Source organism: Danio rerio, chromosome 9 (assembly GCF_052040795.2).
Source record: "Danio rerio strain M-AB ecotype USA chromosome 9, GRCz13ab, whole genome shotgun sequence".
Classification (NCBI taxonomy): Eukaryota; Metazoa; Chordata; class Actinopteri; order Cypriniformes; family Danionidae; genus Danio; species Danio rerio.
Window position 1 is genome coordinate 16039256 of NC_141029.1, and position 19325 is coordinate 16058580.

The following is a 19325-nucleotide window of genomic DNA, read 5'->3' on the forward strand; positions in this document are numbered from 1 at the left end:
TTTGCACCAATCGCATGTAATGAGCACCCACAAAAGTGCACACACAAAGCAAAGCCAGAGCATTTATCACTCAGACCAATGCAGACTCATAAATCTCAACAGTTTTTACACAAAACCATGGGCCATTGATCACTTCCATACTTGAAAGCGAGAGTCCAGGAAAACAGTGAGAGTGCTTGGAAAGATTAATAGAGATGTGTTGGTCATACACACAAATGGCATATAAATTAATTGATGGACAAGCTGGGATATGCAGACTAATTAATCACATTCGTAAAGATGGATGAGAGTATTGGCGATGGAGAGATCTAATCTCCAACAACACAATGGAAATTACCATTTTACTTCTTTTATAAGCCTTTCAAGCATAACAAATGCTCTGTAGCTTCAAATTGTACACTTATAATTCATTAGTCAGAATGCTTTATTATTACAGACAATATTTATGTCAATTTATTTCACATTGAATGATCTGCATTATTTTACATGATGAAATTATCGGAAAATTTACTGACATTTTTTTTTATTATGGAAGATATAAAGTAACTGTGTTCATATCCCCCAACTTGTATTTTTTTCTTGCGTTTATAAGCTTAATTTTGCAATTCTAAGTTCATCTAGATTTACCCTAGGTTTTTTTTTTTTTTTTTTTTTGCAATTCTGAACTAATTCTGGCTTTCTCATTCTTCAGTAAAACAACAAAGATATACTGAAATATGTGGGAAAAATGCAGCCATAGTCATACTACTGTACATCAACAAAAATATTTCCAATATTTTTCAGACTATCTTGTTTTCTGTTCAACAGAGGAAGGTTTTGGCTGAGCTTTTTAACATTTAAGAGCTTATAATACACCAAAGTTGTTAAAAACTGACATATTTATAGACTTAGATCAAAAGAAAATTCTGAATAATGAGGTAACTTATAGAGTTGCAAATGGGAGTGGGGAGGTCAGAAATGCAAATTAAAAAGTAACTGAAAGTAACCCGAGGTTCTGAGGCAGTTACAAGCTTCCAAATACTTCACTATACTATAATTTACTAAATATGTTTTACAAACAATGTAGAAGAAATTATCCAAAAATAATAATGGCATAATAATGTAATCTAAATACCTTATCTTCTCCAATCCAAGGAGTAAATAAAGCAGCTATAAATATACTCAAAAAGAAAAACAATATAAGTGGTGGTAACAGCTGTTTAAATGAATTTGTTGAATATAAACATAGCTGAAAAACATGACAGGATGTAGAACGAGATGACGGCAGACCCAAACCCCAATTAAGATCAACACTGCCCTCTGCTGTGGAAAACTAACAACATCTCTGTCAGCAAATCACATAAAACCTAAACTGTTTTTTTTTCTTTTTTTTTACTACACAGAAAAAGTTCAATTCGATATATAATATTAATATAGTAAAAGAAAAAGAAAAAGTTAAATTATCAAATTAGGTCAATAGAACATCTGATTTTGATAAATATTGTTATGTCCCTTTATGTAATATTTCTGCTTTTTTATTTTTGGGAAGTGTTCTGTGTATTTGTTCTCTCTGCAAGAAGCAGCTATTTGCTCTTTAGCTTGGTCCTGCTCCTGCTCCAATTGATGCCACACCCTGGCTCCTGGGGTAAAGTCTAGATCGGATGTGCTGCCGGCCGGAAGTGCGATATGCACATTAACATAACAGCATTTTTTATGATGCTGTATAACAATAATTAATATTTTTGCAGTACTTTGACATTTGGGTTTAGGGTTGGGGTGGGAGTAGGCTTTAATAAAATACAATAAATGGGAAATGTAATAAATAATAGAAATGATTTAGTTAATTTCCGGCTGCCTAAACATTCTTCCTCTGTCACTTCATGTTTAGCTGTTTGCTCACTTGTGGTTAGTAGTGGTGTGTTGAATTTCATAGAAAGAAATTTTGGCTGTTTGTGAGATTTATTGAATTGGAGTTTGAGTGCGTTAGTTTTTGCTTTGTTATTTAAAATCTGACCTCTTAACTGACCTGTTAACTGTTAACTGACCTGGCCTGTCATCTGACTACTCTGCGTTCGCTGAGTGTAAATATTTGTACGTAGTAAATAGGGAGCTTGACGCCATTTTCTTTTGTACCTCTTTTTATTGATTGTTTTTGTGGACATGGGAGTTAGGTTTGCTGAAAATAATCTAGTTAGAGGAAATTTGAATTTAAATTGTTTTGTTCATTTTTTTGGCCGGGTCAGCTTCTGAAGTTGAAAAAGAGACTAATTTTGTTTGAGAAAAATCATTTTGTAAATCAAATCTCTCTATATTTTCTTAAGCAGCATTGTGTGTGCAATACCTATAGATGGGGCAAAACATGAAATTGGGGGCTCATACGGTATAACATTTGTGACAATTTGTGAAAATAATTAAATAGAAATAAAGCTGACCAGTCAGAGTGTTACATCAAATATTAATTAATTATTATTCTGTCAGGTATCACATTGTGATTGCTTTGCTTGCTCTAGAAACCAGGACTGGATGAATCCATAAATTTGCATACAGCAAACCAGTGGATACCAGCATTTTGACTCCAAGGTCCAACCTTGTCTAAATTGAGATATTTCTGGAACATTCTGCTGCAATGACTTCTTGAAATCTACTTGATTTCAAACCTTTAAGTTACACAACTGATTAGTTTTAATTTAGTGAAAACTAATACTTATATAAGTTCTTTATAATATAAAAATAAAAGTTTTTTGTAATTTTCCAAGATGATGTTCTTATGTTTAATGATTAAAATGATATGATTTGCCCAGTTTTTCTTTGGCAGTTCATCAATTTCTACTCCACTCAGCATTGCTAGAACAGTGTTTTCAATAGAAAAAACTTTACTTTTTTTAAAGCTTTAACAATTTCTATGTCATCACATTCCATATATTAACCATATTTATTAGACTGCAGCAACACTAAATTTATCAAGGAAAAGAGATTAAGAAATATCATGTAAGTCTTTGTACTGTTTTTCAGCCATTTAGCTTGTTTCATAAAACATTTTGCTTTATATTAAATTATTTTGTTAATTGACCTAGACCCATAACTAAAAAGCAAAGCATAATAAGATGGATTAGATTGTCCAAGCTCTTTGAATCTTCTTATAAATCTTTTTACTATATATGAACAGTTTGTCATGAGACTATTTGGTAATAAGATAAGCACATGAGCCTTTTCAAATGAAGGCTCCATCAGCTTTTCTGGAAGCTCAAAATCAAATTCCCCTGGTCTCAAAGCTCAAATGTAAATAAATGGGATTCCAATCAAACATGTTGTTTAGAGAATGGCTCTGTTTGAGAGGAAAATGGCAGAAAGTCATGGCTAAATTAGCGATAGTCAACAATCTTTTAAACATGGGAACATGAATGAGTATTAAAGAAATCAAGAAGAAACAAATCAAGAGAGGGATTTCACTCACAACAAATATCTCTAGCAATTACTGCTTCATCCTGTATTCCTTTTACTGTATGTCTTCAGCCAATCCAACCTCCATCTGTTGTGCCATAGAAATCAAAGTGGGAAAAGTGTGGCAAAACTTCCATCCAAACATAAACATGCTATAGGAAAATATTTGCTCTTGCACAGCTCCAGTTGCATTTAAAGAGAGAATTTTGATGATAATGGTGGAAAAAACTTTATTTGTCTTGTATTTTATGGCTTTTTAGTTTGCTTCAATTTGGTTTTCCTGTGTTTGGGTCGCTGTGTTATTTGTTCCCACCATTCTTTGTCTCGATAGTTACTTTTTGTTTATAGGCTGTATCTAAAAGCTGGAAAATGCTGCAAAGGATGTATTCCAATGTAGGAAGTCATAAAGGGACGTCTAAATCCCAATCTTACCTCACTTCCTGTCTACTGTGATCTGGTTTTTGTATGGGGGCAAAGATATATTCTTCACTACCTTTGATATCATACAATTCTATGCCTTCCATTGCTGACAGATGACGAGCTAAATGGGTATCATCTGAAAGCTGCTATTGGTGGTCACTTTGTACTTCTGACCAACTTTTCTCACTTTTTATGTAATTTCCAATGAGGTACTTGCTTTGCAGTAATGAAATATTCACCTACACTTAAATAAATTACTTCAACTTCTAACACCAAAAACGATTAAGTTTTTCCAACTTTATTAAAGAAAACCATAATAAATGTAGTGGAAACTAATTAATTCATTTAGTTGTTACAAGCTGAAGTCATTTAAGTTTTTAATTTCTCACCAAAGTTCTATCTATTTTGTTTTACATGATTAACTCATGAAGACCAGAAGTCCGTCTGAAAGTTTTTGTGAGATGCCTTCATGAGCAAATGCTGCCTAAAAAAACGCATGACAGGGCCGATGGGTGCACCCATAGGTACTTTGATTCCCACCTTTCCAGCAGCATTAGAATACAGCAAATAGAGGCACCAGAATAGGGATAACAAGGCAAGATACTTTTCAGGGTCCCACTGGGGAGGACCAACTGTGATTTATATATATATTCCTTAAGGCAGGGGTCTCCAAACTTGGTCATGTAGGGCTGGAGACATGCTGAGTTTAACTTGCTGCAACACACCAGCCAGAAAGTTTCTAATATATCTAGTAAGAGCTGGTTCAGGTGTGTTTAATTAGAGTTGGAACTAAACTCTCCACCACACTGGCTCTCCAAGACCGAGTGTAGACACCCCTGCCTTAGGCCAACAACAATAATGAATCTACACCTCAGGTGTCAGAGCAGGTTCCTGGAGGGCTGGAGCTTTGCACAGGCTGTTTCTCAATATGCATTCTTCAGCGGTCTTGCGTCCTCGTGTTCTCGTGCAACGTCATCATCAGCTGCCTAAGTTTAGTTCCAATACTCAAGACCGCAAGTACGGAGGACGTGTGAAACTTCCCGGGTGTGATCTTGATATCGAGGACGCACTGATGCAGACTTGAGCACCGAACTTGCTCTGGAAGCCCCAGAAGTCATTGCGACTGGAGGTGGGAAGCGCAGCATTTTATTTAGATTTATTATTAAAGTTCAGAGATATCACTTATGTACCTCAGGAGTTTCCCTAAATGAAACGGTGAAAGTAAACATTAACATGAATATCTTAATAAAGGAATAAACACATTAAGGGTTGTTTGTTTGCTGAAATTCGTATTAAAATTTGTTTTATTTATATTGTGCAAAGTATATTTATAATGTTTTTATGCAAAGTATATATTTTGAAGAGGGGGAAAACAATAAATCGTTGTATAAAGGCTGTAAAGTTTAAATTATTTCCATTTAAAACGCGTTAAGGTCACGTGACCATCAGGAAGAACGCACCATCTCATTTCTCAAAGGACACGTTCTCTGCCCTCGCGGTCTCATGAGTTCGTTCTTCCGAGGACACCTGGCAAGACCGGTCTCTACTGTGGCTGTTTCCAATTGAGAAACAGCCACAGTTTAGTTCCAACCCTAATTAAACACCTCTGATCAAACTAATTGACCCTTCGCTAAGCCCCGCCCTCCTTAGTTACTGTTGCAACGCCTGTCAAGCTTTCATGCCTGGCATGTCTATTACAACATGTATGCGCTGGTTTCAGACATTCCCAGGGATATAATTAGTCATTTTTGGTGAACAGGTGAGCTATCAGAGAAAGCCAGACAAAAAAAGGACTGCAGTATGCATTGCAGGGGTATATTTACGACATAATAGGCAACCGATTAGAAAACAGTTTAATCAAAATTGAAGCTAGGTTGGCCTAGGTGCCCCATACGCTGACCATTAAACTGCTTAGTTCATGCACAGCAGGAGAGGTAAAATTGAAAAGTAATCTAATAATAACAAATTAAACCGTGAATTCTCTTTTTTTTTTGGCCAAAGAGCCTGATAGACTAATTGTTGTGCAATGAAATTAGCGTTACTAACCGACAAGGAAAACGCATGGACAGTGCTTCTACATAATCCATTCTTAAAAAGAGCAGCCAGAAAGAGGAAATTGACGGATTTGTGCCAAATATTAGCATCACCGACCCATAACAATATATAGTACCTATAACTGTCAGTATATTTGTGTGCTTTTTATTCGATCATTCATTTATTTTCTTTTTGGCTTTATCCTTTTATTAATCTGGGGTCGCTACAGCGGAATGAACCACCAATGTTACCAGCAGATGTTTTTACACAGCGGATGCCCTTCCAGCTGCAACCCATCACTGGAAAACACCCACACACTTCCATTCACTCATACACTATGGACAATTTAGCTTTCCCAATTCACTTGTACTGCATGTCACCCAGAGGAAACCCACACAAACACAGGGAGAACATGCAAACTCCACACAGAAATGCCAACTGAGCCAGCCAAGGCTTGAACCAGCAACCTTCTTGCTGTGAGGCCACAGCACTACCTACTGCACCACTGCATTGCTCCTTGTGTGCTTTTTATACAGTTTTATATTCTAATTTACAGTTGAGGGAAAAAAAATTATAAATTGAAATGCAAATTAAAGTATAAAAAGCAGAAGCGAACAAATAGATTTCCCTACCAGCCAATGTTAACCTGACACCAAATATAAAAAGCAGACATCAACCCGATTTAACGTCGTCACCAGTGACTAAATCTCTTAAAGACAGAAAAAACATTGGTAAATTGTGGCTCTGACATGGACATGAGGGTTATAAATTACTGAAAAACAGCTTTGTGTGAAGTATATTGACCGCAAGTGCCCAATTTGTGATCATATCTCTGTTGTAATTTAAAATATTAATTCCAGATGTAAATATGATAGTATGACTACTATTGCGAGGGCTAAAATGAAGCAGTGCTCATAATATCGAGCAAAAAAAAAAAAAAGAGAGAAACTTAGACTCCTTTAGATAGTCGATAAGGTTGTTTATTGTGACCTGTGGAATGTTGGTCCACACCTCTTCAATGGTGGTCAGAAGTTGCTAGTTGGCAGGAACTGAAACACGCTATGGTATACGCTGACCCAGAGCATATTAAACATGTTCAATGAGTGACATCTTTGGTGAGTTTGCTGGCCATGTATAAACAGGAAGGTTTTCGTCTTTCAGAAATTGTGTACAGATATTTGCAACATGAGGCTGCGCACTATCATGCTGCAACATGAGATGATTTTCATAGATGTATGGCACTGCAATATCTCTTTGAAGTTTGCCCCCCATCCAACAAAAAAATATCAGCAAAAAAAAAAGTCTCATTTGTTTGTGCTGCAAAAAACATAAATTGTGCTATTTTGTTTTTTGAGATAATAACACAATATTTGTACTGTAGGTCATTCAAGATAAGTCAAACAATAAAATAAAGAAAATATGTTTTCTTTTCTTTTTTTTTGAAATAAGCTTCAGATTAAATATTGTAAAAAAAAATTTATTAAGAAGTATTTTTGTCCACAGTAGTTAAGACTTTGGCACCTACAACACAAACATAAAAACAGTATACACCCATAATTTGCATTCCATCCAAATGCATTACATAAAAGGGATAAATAAAATAAAAAAAAAAGTTAACTTCTTCATTACCACAGTGCTTTCCTTTGCTTCCTGATGGACACAAAGGCCACAGATTTCAACCAACCAATCAGATTAGGGAGGGGAGAATACTATTATCATAAAAACAGGATGCCTACAAGGCACAAAGGTTTTCATTGTAAGACAGTGCTTGTTTTAGAAAATAACACCAATGAACATTTTGATCACTGACAAAAATACATTTCAAATGAAAGAAAATCACAAATCATAAAACAACCAGACAACAGCCAATAATACTGGAAAACACAAATGCAAGATTTGTTGATTCTCTGCTCATGTTCCACTGATGCTCGAGTTTCCAGAAAATGTGGAAATGATGTCAACAGACAAGCTTCAAATCACTGGAATCTCACTATAGACGGATGGTGTTCTTCCATCCATAAGCAAAGAGACTGGCAGTAGACTCAGCCAATCAGAAAAGATGTCTGGGCGTGATTTTACAGGTGGAAGCAGCAGGACAGAGTTTGCAGTGTGAGTGAAGATAAGAATGAAGAGGCACTGATGGTGCTAGATAGTCTCTGTGGGCCGTGTCCTCTCCAGTATTGGACAAAATTCAAATGCAGATTTAATCATGAGGGCTATGGGCATCTGCTAACAGGTCTGGTCTCAGGCACTCAATGGGACACTGGATGTTCTGTGGGGAAAAGTAAAAGTTGTTTTTGTTTTAGGGCAAATACAGTGTCTAATGATCTGGTAAAATAACCTGTGTTAAACTACACTATATTCAACAAATAACAGCACAAATCTATATTAGATATAGATTTTCTATATATTTTTTACATTTAGCTTTTTGCTAATTCCACATGTAACCTGTCCCTCAAAGTCTGCACGAACCGAAAGTTGCTGAGATGTTTATTTCAGTATGTTAATTTACTTCTTCATTTAATTAATCTTTAATTTTATAGCGCTTTTTATATAGTGAGACAGGACAAACTTGCGAATAACACAGTTTTTCTCCGGTCTATTCCTGATAGGTGCATCTCCAATTCGCATTCTGTGAAGTTTCTCTTCTTGCTTGCTTTCGCCATTGTTTTTTCGTTTGGTTTTGCCAAAGTGGATTCATTACCATATTTGTACGGGGGAGGAGGCAAGGAGGGGCTTTGCGCTTGAGCACGTGCACTCAGGTTTACGTTAATTCGGATGTACAAAGAGAATATGCATGGGATTCCGCGTACGCAGTAGTTTGCTTGCAAAATAAACATTGTAAATTTTTATTTCACGTGGACTTTAAAGTAGATTTCACTCATATTACTGATTCAAAACATGCAAATGATTTTAAAGCTTTCCCACATAAGAAGATGCTAGACTTATGTATTGTGTCAGTATATTGGGCTTGTGCATTAGTGACCAAAGATGTTACTCAAAATACAAAACATTACAGTCTAGGGCTGAGCATCAATATCGCAATGTGTGTCTCCACAATAGTCACATCGTAGGATTAGATTATTTATTAAAGATTAAAAGATAAAGATAGTATTATTTTAAAATTACTTATACATTAACCCTTAGGGGTCTGAGGTGATTTTGGGGCCCCTGAGATGTTTTGACAAGCCCTGACATTTGTGCTTATTTCAGCTACTTATTACATAGTATTGACCACCATGACCACCAAAAAAAAAACACACTAAATGTGCCTGAACGTATATATATATATATATATATATATATAAATATATAGAAAAAAAAAAAAAAACATACATATTATATATATATATATATATATATATATATATATATATATATATTCTACCTTAATCACTTAAAACTAAAATATTGTGGCATGTGGAATCGCATAGCTGACAACTTACTCGCTAAAAATCAAATTCAAATGTAAAAGTTTACTCTATATTTGTTGGGGGATGTGATTTATTAAAAAAAAGCATAATAGTTGTATTTTTGTGTTGACTGGCTTTCAGAGAGGTATATAACTTCTCTACTTATTTTCCCTAAAATCTTTTACTTCAGTCACATATTTAAAAAGGATTATAATAAAAAAACAAAAAAGACCAACCAGTTTGCGTAGAGCGTTCTCCCTGTATCGGTCGAAAGCATCAGTGCGTACTGGAGGCTGAATGAGGTCTGCATCAACTTCAGCACCAGGACGGCGACAGTTCTCACAGCGCCAGCCCTACACAGAGAGCATGATTATAAATATGCAAACGCAATGCAGAAACTACAAACACACTTATATATAAACAACATTGAAATCCAGTGTTACCTGTTGTCCTCCGTAGCAGGTACATGTGCAAATGGCTCCAAGATACTCCTTTTGCCACTGGTTGCCCACCTGGTACAATTTCCCCTCGTCATAACAGGTGGATTCATCTAAAGGGGACAATGAACGTCAGCATTCAATTGATGTTCCAATCTGCTAAGACACAACTGTGGGATAAAGTACACTTACGAGGTTCACACTTAAACTCTCCTTTCCCATTTCCCAGACATGTACAGCTCATCATGTGGCCGTTCTCAGCACGCCGGTCCCATTTCTCACCGATTCGGTAGTTGTGGCCACTGTCATGGCACCATTCTACAGATTGAGAGATGCGTGTTGGTTAGCATGTAAACCCTGATAAGTGACTTTTCAGAGTTTCCAGTGAATTCATCTGTCACGCACATTCATACAGTGGTTACTAAGCATTATATGCTGGCATCAGAGTTTAATATCGTCTGGTTAAAGGCTGACAATATAAATTGTGAGACGTGAAGCACCTCATCTCTGGATGTCATGTTTGATTACCTCTACAAACATATCAAGAATAGCTAAAATGGGCAACAAAAAGAAATCTGAACTTTCTTTAGGCTACATTTGCACTATTTCTGATCCATTTGATCCATGTTTTTGTCAACATATTACACATACTGTACACATATGGCTTTTTTGACCTTCAATACAGCTTGGAAGCTCTTCCAAGTGGATCCATTCAAAAAAGTTATATAAAGATATTGGAAAACGAATAAATGTTAAGTCATTTTACCCAAAGCTTTCAGTTTTTGAGCAATCTATGCTTTTTTGTTTACTTTCTACTACTACTTGCTGAATAAAAATGTTTTTTGTACAAAATTTGCACAGCTTCAATTGCCATTTGTGTAAACAGAAAATTCCACAGCATTTTTAAAAATGTCTGCAAATAAACACAGATCTGCAAAAATTATGATGCGATTTAAAAAAAAAATAATTGTTTAGTAGTTTACACAAAGACTATAACCATATTTCTATCCTAACGTAACTCAAATCTTTTCAAATTTTGCAGAAAAAAAAGAAAGTATGCCAAATGCTTTGCCATTTTCCATTATTCACACAAACCTTTTTCCAAAACCACCTAAAGTAACTAAATCAGCATACTACAATCTAAAAAACACTGCAAGAACTAGATTCTTTGTTTACAGTGAGGACCGTTCATGCTTTTATGACCAGCAGGGTGGATTAATGTAATGGCCTCCTCACTACCCCCCCCCCCCCCCCCACATTAAATGTGCTATATAAATAATCTTGCATTGCCTAAAGCAAGCATATGTTTTTTATTTTTATTTTTTTATTTTGTGAATTAAGGAAATTTTACTTGAAATTTAGTATTTCCACATGTGATACAGTACTTAAAAATGTATATTAACACAGGGTGATGAAAACCTCGCTGATAATGGAGTTATTCTCAAAACATTTTAAAACATTTTGCATGTTCAACCTTCCACCAAATGGACAAAACGCATGAAATATCGTTTTAAAAACCATTTTGTTTAAATTAGACCAAACAAGTAATTACAATTGACTGGAGCCGGGATGTACAAATCAATACTGAGATTTCTTTCTAGAATGATTTCCCCAGAAGATCCGTAAAGGCAAGTAAATTCTAGAGTGGACAGAAAGCATTCACAAACAAAAACAAAATGTCTTTAAATATATGCATATTAATGTAGACACAGCCTTAATTGTCAAACAGTTGCCCATGCTTGCGTGAGGTGTGGTGTTTAGCATATAGCACTGCAAATTCACTCACTGGATGAATCACATCTGAAATGACCACTGCCAAGGCCCAGGCACTTGCACCAAAGTTTAAAGCCTGTCTCGGACATGCGTTCCCACTCCGTGTTAACCTCATGATAGGTGGCGGTGAATGAATCATAACACACATCCCTGCCTGTGGGAATCACTCCAGCTCCTGGAACTGAAGCATATGAGGGGTCAGAAACATGTAAACTACTGAAACATGAGAACAAATCATTTTAAAGGGAAATTTACCGCTATTTCCTACTGTCACAACGTCTTGCAGCACTTTCTGTTTTTGGTCTCCATTAACAGACTCCACAAGAACATTATAGGAGGCACCTGAGGTAAGGCCAATCAGGGTAGCACTTGTTGATGTACCAGGCAGACGCATCTGAAGGACAGAGGATGGATAGGTTAAGAGGTGAACATCTAATAATGACGGCTGATCATGTAAGACCTATAAGATCTAGAATTTCCAAAAAGTGCATTTAAAAATGTAAAATTGTAGTGCGCATCCAATGGACACTACATTATGCAATAATGCAACACAAGAGAATTCATAATTGAGAGTTGCAACTGAAGCAAGCAAATAAGTCATGTCAAAATGACAAATGGTAGATGTAGAAAGTCTATAATCCATTCATACTACTCCTGTTTATACTATATAGAACATACTTTTCAAATGATTATGTTGTAAATTGAAATCGCCTACTACTAGTTACTGCATTTCAATTTGAGATGCAGTCAGAATCCATAGATGCTATATATGAAGAGTTCAGATCCAAAACCCTCTACGTGCCATCTGAAACTTTCTTCTAAAATTAGCATTTTTCTCAGGTTCCTGTGCGTAGGTTCAGTAATTTCACTTTGACAGCAAAGAATAGGTTAATTTCATTTCTTTTAAAGTGAAATAACTGATCACAAACATTGAAGGCTGAAAAAAATGCTCATTTTAGAAGTTCATTTTAGAGGGCACTTAAAGGTTTTTGCATCTGAACTTTTCATATGTACTAATGTTCTAATGATTTTTATTGTTTTGTAAACTATTAATTTACTTTATTGTGGTTTACTTAGGTCAGCCTTGCATTTATTTCCTTAAAAATAAAATATACAAATTTGCTAAAAATAAGAGCACCAACTTTGCTTTGTGATATAAAGTAATTTCCATTCTTTTTTTTTTCAAATGATCCAAAAATGATGACAATAAATGTTAAAAACTGTTAGCTATTGACTTTTGTAGTATCTTTCTTTTCTTTTTTTTCTTTTTTTTTTTTTTTTTTTACAATTTTTTGTTTAAAAAAAGATAGACATCAGGTACAGGATAGTTATTGTCCATTGACTCACCTGGAAGCTCTTCTCATTGATCTCAGTAATGGGGTCGCACCAAACCACATACTCAGACGTGTGTGGCACAGGCTGCCACACAATTGTAGTCTGAGTCTGAGATTCCTGGGGCAGGTTTGTCTCATTAAAAAGGCCGCCAAAGGGGAAACCTGCTTCTTGACCCTCGTTGACCTTCACCACAGGCACTCTCTGGCCGTCCGCTCCCGGCAGAGGGATGTAGACTAGCGGCTCGCCGTGGTTTGGATGATGAGGCTGCTGGCCGTTGTTGCCCAGGTTGAAGCTCTGATATTCGGTGTAGATGTGTTGACCCTGCTGCCCCAGTGTGTTGTGTCTGTTTGGCCCCAGCACATGTACGTGGTTGTTGAAGTTGTCATTGTCCTCGGGCACATCCAAGACTTCGAGATGGGGTCGGCTGGGATTAGGTAGCTGAGGGGGAAGCTGCTCAATTTCCAGTTCTAGGAGGAAAATTGGGATGGAAGCAATTAAATAATGCAATAGCATAGTTTACCCAGAAGAGGGAGCATTTAAAGGCATAATTCAGCTCCATATGTAAAAATACTTTGTTTAATCACCCTAAAAAAACTGGTTTGTATTTGCTGAACTTTTTAATAATAAATTTTTATTTTTGTGTAAACTAACTAATTAATTAATGTGTTAAATCTAATTAATTTATTGTGCTTCTCTTAGATTAGCCTTGCAATTATTTCCTTCAAAATAAAATAAATCAAACCGCTGTTGCTTTAAAGATAGAAATAAGAGCACCATCTTTGCATTGGGATGTATTGTAATAGCTTTTTATTTTAAATGATCCAAAAAATGATCATAATAAATGTTAAAATAATGTTAGGTAATGATTTTTGTGGTATCTTTTTTTCCTACTATAGATGTCAGTGGCTATTGGTTTTAAACATTTATCAAAATATCTTTTTTTTTTACAGAGAAAACAAATTACATTTATAACAATATTAAGAATGAAATGCGGACTAAATTTTCATTTTGAGTGAATTATGCCTTTTTTATTCAGCAAGAAGGCATTGCATTGAATAAAAGTAGCGGTAAAGACATGTATAAAGTTAAAATAAATATTATTTAACTTTATATTCAGCATGAAATCCTGAAAAAACTGCTTCATGGACCACAAAAATAGCAGGCGCACAAAACAATCCTTATGTTAGCAATAAAAAATTGGTTTCTTAAGCAACAAATTCAAATGATTTCTGAGGATCACGCAGAGCTAAAAACTGAAATAACTCAGCTTTGCATCAGAAGAATAAGTAGAATTTTAACAAAATATACATGTTTTTAAATAGAAACAATAAATCAGTGTTATGTATTCTTATTTTTTCTAAAACAATAATACAAAAAAAATCTATTTTAATTAAAGTAGTGAGTGTTACTATGTGTTGTTTTAAAAGTCTCGGTTTGTTGTGGTTCTTTTCCCTCTGCCTCTATTCGCTGTCTTTCCGACAACTTTCATTAAGGGCGCACATGTGCTGTAAATTGGATTTCGACACATGGAAGCTTGCTGGCGTGTTGGTGAAGTCCATTTAAAAGTGTTGTATATAGGTTTTTGATTCATCTAAAGCATACAAATACAATAATAGGTTTGCAGATATTTAAGAAACATGCCAAGTGAACATTCTTGTTTATCTGAAAAACAGTGCAGATGTCAGATATTCAGCCTTGTAAATGTGTTTTCCATGCCGGAACTCTGTCTTTGTTTTGGAAATTTTAACCTGCCCAATGCTAGTTTAGCCAATTATATTTTAAATCCACCGGCTGCCTTGATGGAAAACTGCATTCCATTAATTCGTTCAGAAGGCTATAAAAGCAGTCAGAGACTGAAATGCGACCTCTGGTGGGCAGTAGCAACCTCCGAAATGAGACAGATTTAGTTCCACATGAAGTTATTAATTAGCAAATTATATAAATATTATGAACATAAACAATAGGGGATCAGGTTACATTGTAACCCCGTGTAATAACAACATTTAAATACAGCCATTCAGAAGCATAGAATATGCACTCACTCACGAAATGGTGAGGTTTAAAATCTATTTAATACATTTTAACCCTCTTTAACATTGCTAAATGTACACGCTGACTTGCTACACAATTCCAGGTGTTAGATAGGACAAACTCCTTTTGATATGGAAAATATTCCTTCTATTGGGTGCTGTTGCTTTTATTTAGAAAATGATTTAAATCCTTCGCTCGTCCTCAATCTGGCAGCCTGCACTTGCATTTGTTATGATCCAGGAGTGCAATACCTAGTACAACCACTGGGTGTCAAACCTACATAATGCACCTTTAAACCAGACGAAACATCTTTTGGAGAGTCTCCTCTCTCCCGGCTTGTTTTGTTTATTTGTGAAAACTTGTGTTGTATTTGCTCAGCGATATTGTCGAAATTTAATGCTGAGCGTTCACTGTTATTGAGATAAATACAGGAGACATGTGATAAGGAGGGTGCCTTTTTGTTTTATGGTTAGTAGGGAGGTAAGTGAATGTAGGTAATTTGTTTTATTTCATGTGCAGGTAAGAGGGTTTAAAGCTTTTTGAAGTTTTTTGTTTGTCATTTTTGCTTTTCTGTTGCAAGATTTTTATGTCTCCTTTAAAGCTAAATGTCAAATATATTTAAATTAGAGTTATTTCTATTGGTCAATCATCTGTCATTTTTTTTCATTTGAATGGGAGATGGGCTTCTTATTCATTTCGAGGTGTCCTATTTAATTTAATTTAATTTAAATGATACTGGTCTAGCTTGCTTTGTAGAGCCGCACAACGTTAGAAAACATAACATTCAGTGTTTCTGTATTCGGATTAAATTAATTGTGTATGAAAAAAGTATTTTCTACATTCAAAACCTGTTTTACAATAGTATAATAAAAAAGAAATAAACAGTACTTACGAGTTCTTGCCTTTCCAATCAGTGGCGTGCTTCTCTGAGCGCCATTTAATGCAACAATCTTGATAATGTACTCAGTGCCTGGTATCAACCCTACATGTGTTTAATCAAAAAATATGTTGCTTAAACACAAAAGGCATTTGATAGCCATCTAAGAAAACTATAAAAGGCAGAACAATCTGAAATCCTTTAACTGAGAAACAGCAGTACCAGAGATGGACGCGAAGGTTCTGGCAGCCTGGGGTCGAGGGGTCAGCTCTTTGGGAATGCCTCCAGCCTCCTCATAGGTCACATAATATCCAGTGATAGTGCTGCGTGGAGGCTCCCAGGTGAAGGAGATTGAAGTAGAAGCCAGAGAAGTAAAATGGAGGTTTGTAGGTGGGCTAATAACTGGTTTTGCTGGAGAAAAAAAATGTTGGTATATTATTTTACTACAAAACATGAAAATACATTATATTTTATTATATTATATTATATTATATTATATTATATTATATTATATTATATTATATTATATTATATTATATTATACTATATTATATTATATTATATTATATTATATTATATTATATTATATTATATTATATTATATTATGTACCTGTAGTAGCTGTAAGGGTGAAAGGCTCACTACGAGAGTTTCCATTCAGAGTATAAATATTGATCTTATAATTAGTTCCTGGCTCCAGACCTGTAGGACACAGAATTTTGAATTATTTCCCCATTGATATAGTCTTTAATACAAATTAATATAACCATGTGATGCTGTACCAGCAATTGTGTAGGTGCGTGAATCAGGTTCAATGGTCCTCTGGATTGGATTATGGCCACCCATGGTGGGAGTTGCTTCCACCAAGAAGCCAGAAATGGCCTCAGTCTTTGAGCGCCAGGTCAGAGTGATGGAGGAGTCTTTCACATTGGATATACGGACACGTCGAGGTGGACTGATATCTGGAAAATTACATATGGATTGAATTATGACCAGAAATAGCAAAAATGTGGTGGAAAATGTGGGTTAATTTCAGGTTTACAAAAGGTGGCTTACTGTCAGGTGTTGTGATTTCTCCTTTGACACGAGGGCTGGTTAGAGAGTTCTTCACACCATAAACCTCCACTTCGTAATCAGTGCCAGGCTATAAACACGCATAGAGAGAGAGAAAAAAAACAAAAACAAAGAAAATGCTTGAAAATGTGCTTCACAGAATACCATATAATTTTTCTGAAACAATCTGGCACAGGCTTTAATGCTTGATCTGCGCACTGACTAAAATGACAAGGGAGACGTACAGCATGAGGTTTGCTTGATGGAGCTTAACATTGCTTTCTGACTACCAGTAACCCACAACCACAATGAAAATCAAGAGTAAATGCCTCAAAACTGGAGGAACAGCTGTTTCAATAATGGTGAATACTTGAAACATCTCATCGTTGTTGTTGTGTTGTTGTTGTTTTTTTTTTGTTGTTTTTTTGCAATATGATCTACATTTTATGAAATATTGCCATACTTATACAGAATTAATCAGTACAATATTTCTTTATATAATAAAGTCTTATTTCAAACTTTTCAAACTTTTATCAAAATATATTTTCCTCTCTCTTCACTGACATGTCATAGTTTCTCTGATTATGTGTTTACAAGTGCGAGGGCATTTCACCAATAGCTAACCACAATCTGTCAATCCAGTCTAGATTAATTAAAACTAGCAAAATCCTTTTTCTATTAGACAAGGACTTCACTTGGAAATATTTTAATAGAGAAAAAAGACTATAACATGAGATTCATACTGACAATAATTTTAGACTAATTTTAAACAAAGTGACATAAATAGAGAAAGAAAGATGAAAGCAGCTAATTCTACTACATATTTAAAAAGCTCTGTTTAAACCTTCTATTTAAGTTGTGCATTAAAAAAAATGATCAAAACAAAAACATATGACAAAAATTGTTTTTGTGGTATTACTTTATTTTGATGGCCCCTTTTGCACATTTTCTTGATGATAAGTTTTCTTGAGAAATCTCTGGAAGTATGTCAACACAAACCCAACAGTAACAGTCTTTTAATACTCTAATGAGAACTAGTTGCAACATATAAAATCAACAAAATTTGTTAAAGGAGCACAAGTCTTAAAATTCCCCTAAAGTGCATCCATTCAGTCTGAATCCAGAATCTGGGTCTGGCAGGAGCATTTATAGCTTAGCATAAATCATTGAATTGAATTAGACGTTTAGCTTCTTCATCAAATAAAAAAAAAAAATCTAGCAAAACTCATTCCAAATTAAAAAAATACGTAAAAAAATAAATAAAGCAACTGGTCTTTTGTGGCTGTATCGAGCCATTTGACCACATTTATGCATTTACACTGCTCAAAACTATTCAGACCGCTGTATTTAGAATTGTCCACTTGAGATTGGACCAATTAAAATTCACCCAAATACTAGCTGTAAACGGAGTCATATGCAGTAAATTATTTCGAGAACAAAATAGATACCATGAGTCCAGTGGCGTGGAACTCAGTGGAGTCAGGAGTGATGTTTTCTTCTTTAGTAGGGCCACTTTTGCTCTTGGGTGAAACAGCCACACGATAACCTGTCAAACTGGCGTCAGATGAAGACCAGGAGACTGTGAAGGATGTTGGGCCCACCTGGGAAAACTGCAGTCTTGTGGGTCCAGGAATGCCTGCAGGCAGAAAAAAAAATGTTGAAGAAATGTCAATGAATTTATCAGATTTTTTAATTTTGTTAGGAATATGTAACTGGTGTTTTCCCCAAGTAAAACATAATGCTAATATACTGGAGTGTTGTGATTGTTGCAAATGTAAGTGTTTTTCTTTGTGATTCGAATAGTGATCTGAGTTGCAAGATGGCTACGTTACTGTTCACATGTTTTGGGGTCAGAAGGATTTTGTAAAGTTTCTGGAAGAAGTCTTTTATGATTACCAAGATTACAAAATTTTGTGACCAGAAAAATGTAGTACAAACAGTATGACTATAAATTATTATTACACTTTAAAATAACTCTCTATATTTTTTTTATTAAAACACATGTAAAAATGTCATTTATTTGTGATGACAAAACTGATTATTCAGCATCAGTGCGCTAAAATTCAGACACGATCAGAAATTATAATAAGCATTTATTATTATCAGTATGAAATATAATTGCTTCATTTTTCTGAGGAAAATATTTAAGGTTAACAGAAAGTTAAGAAGAACAGCATGCATTTGAAAATGCATATGTTTCTAAATATAAAGGCTTGGATTTATTGTTAGTTTTGGTCAATTTCATGCATCCCTCCTGAACAAACATCATGAAGGTTATCTATATAATATTCTTATTTCTACATTTTCCAAACATTTTATTATTGCATTATTTATTTTACATTTACAATATTTTGTTTTAGGCATCATTAATATATGTAGTGTAATACAAAAATTGTGCATTCAATTTTTAAAGTAAAGACTGAACAAATAAAATCAACACTAAATATATTTATTTACTTTGTACTGTTCGATTAAATATTTATATATATATAACCTTACACATTTTTATTTATTAGTATACACTAATTGTTAT

General features: G+C 34.8%; 1 protein-coding gene across 1 annotated transcript in view; it reads right to left on the minus strand.

The window, feature by feature from the left end:
• Positions 1-6832: 6832 nt before the first annotated feature.
• The window catches only part of fn1a (fibronectin 1a), a 62595-nt gene continuing 50102 nt past the window's right edge, over positions 6833-19325 (minus strand). Inside the window, 13 exon segments of the mRNA NM_131520.3 lie at positions 6833-8146; positions 9524-9640; positions 9731-9837; positions 9917-10042; positions 11511-11678; positions 11753-11891; positions 12845-13299; positions 15756-15845; positions 15963-16151; positions 16352-16441; positions 16522-16701; positions 16796-16883; positions 18241-18428. Of these exon segments, the coding sequence (NP_571595.3) occupies positions 8078-8146; positions 9524-9640; positions 9731-9837; positions 9917-10042; positions 11511-11678; positions 11753-11891; positions 12845-13299; positions 15756-15845; positions 15963-16151; positions 16352-16441; positions 16522-16701; positions 16796-16883; positions 18241-18428 (2006 nt within the window). The 3' untranslated portion in view covers positions 6833-8077.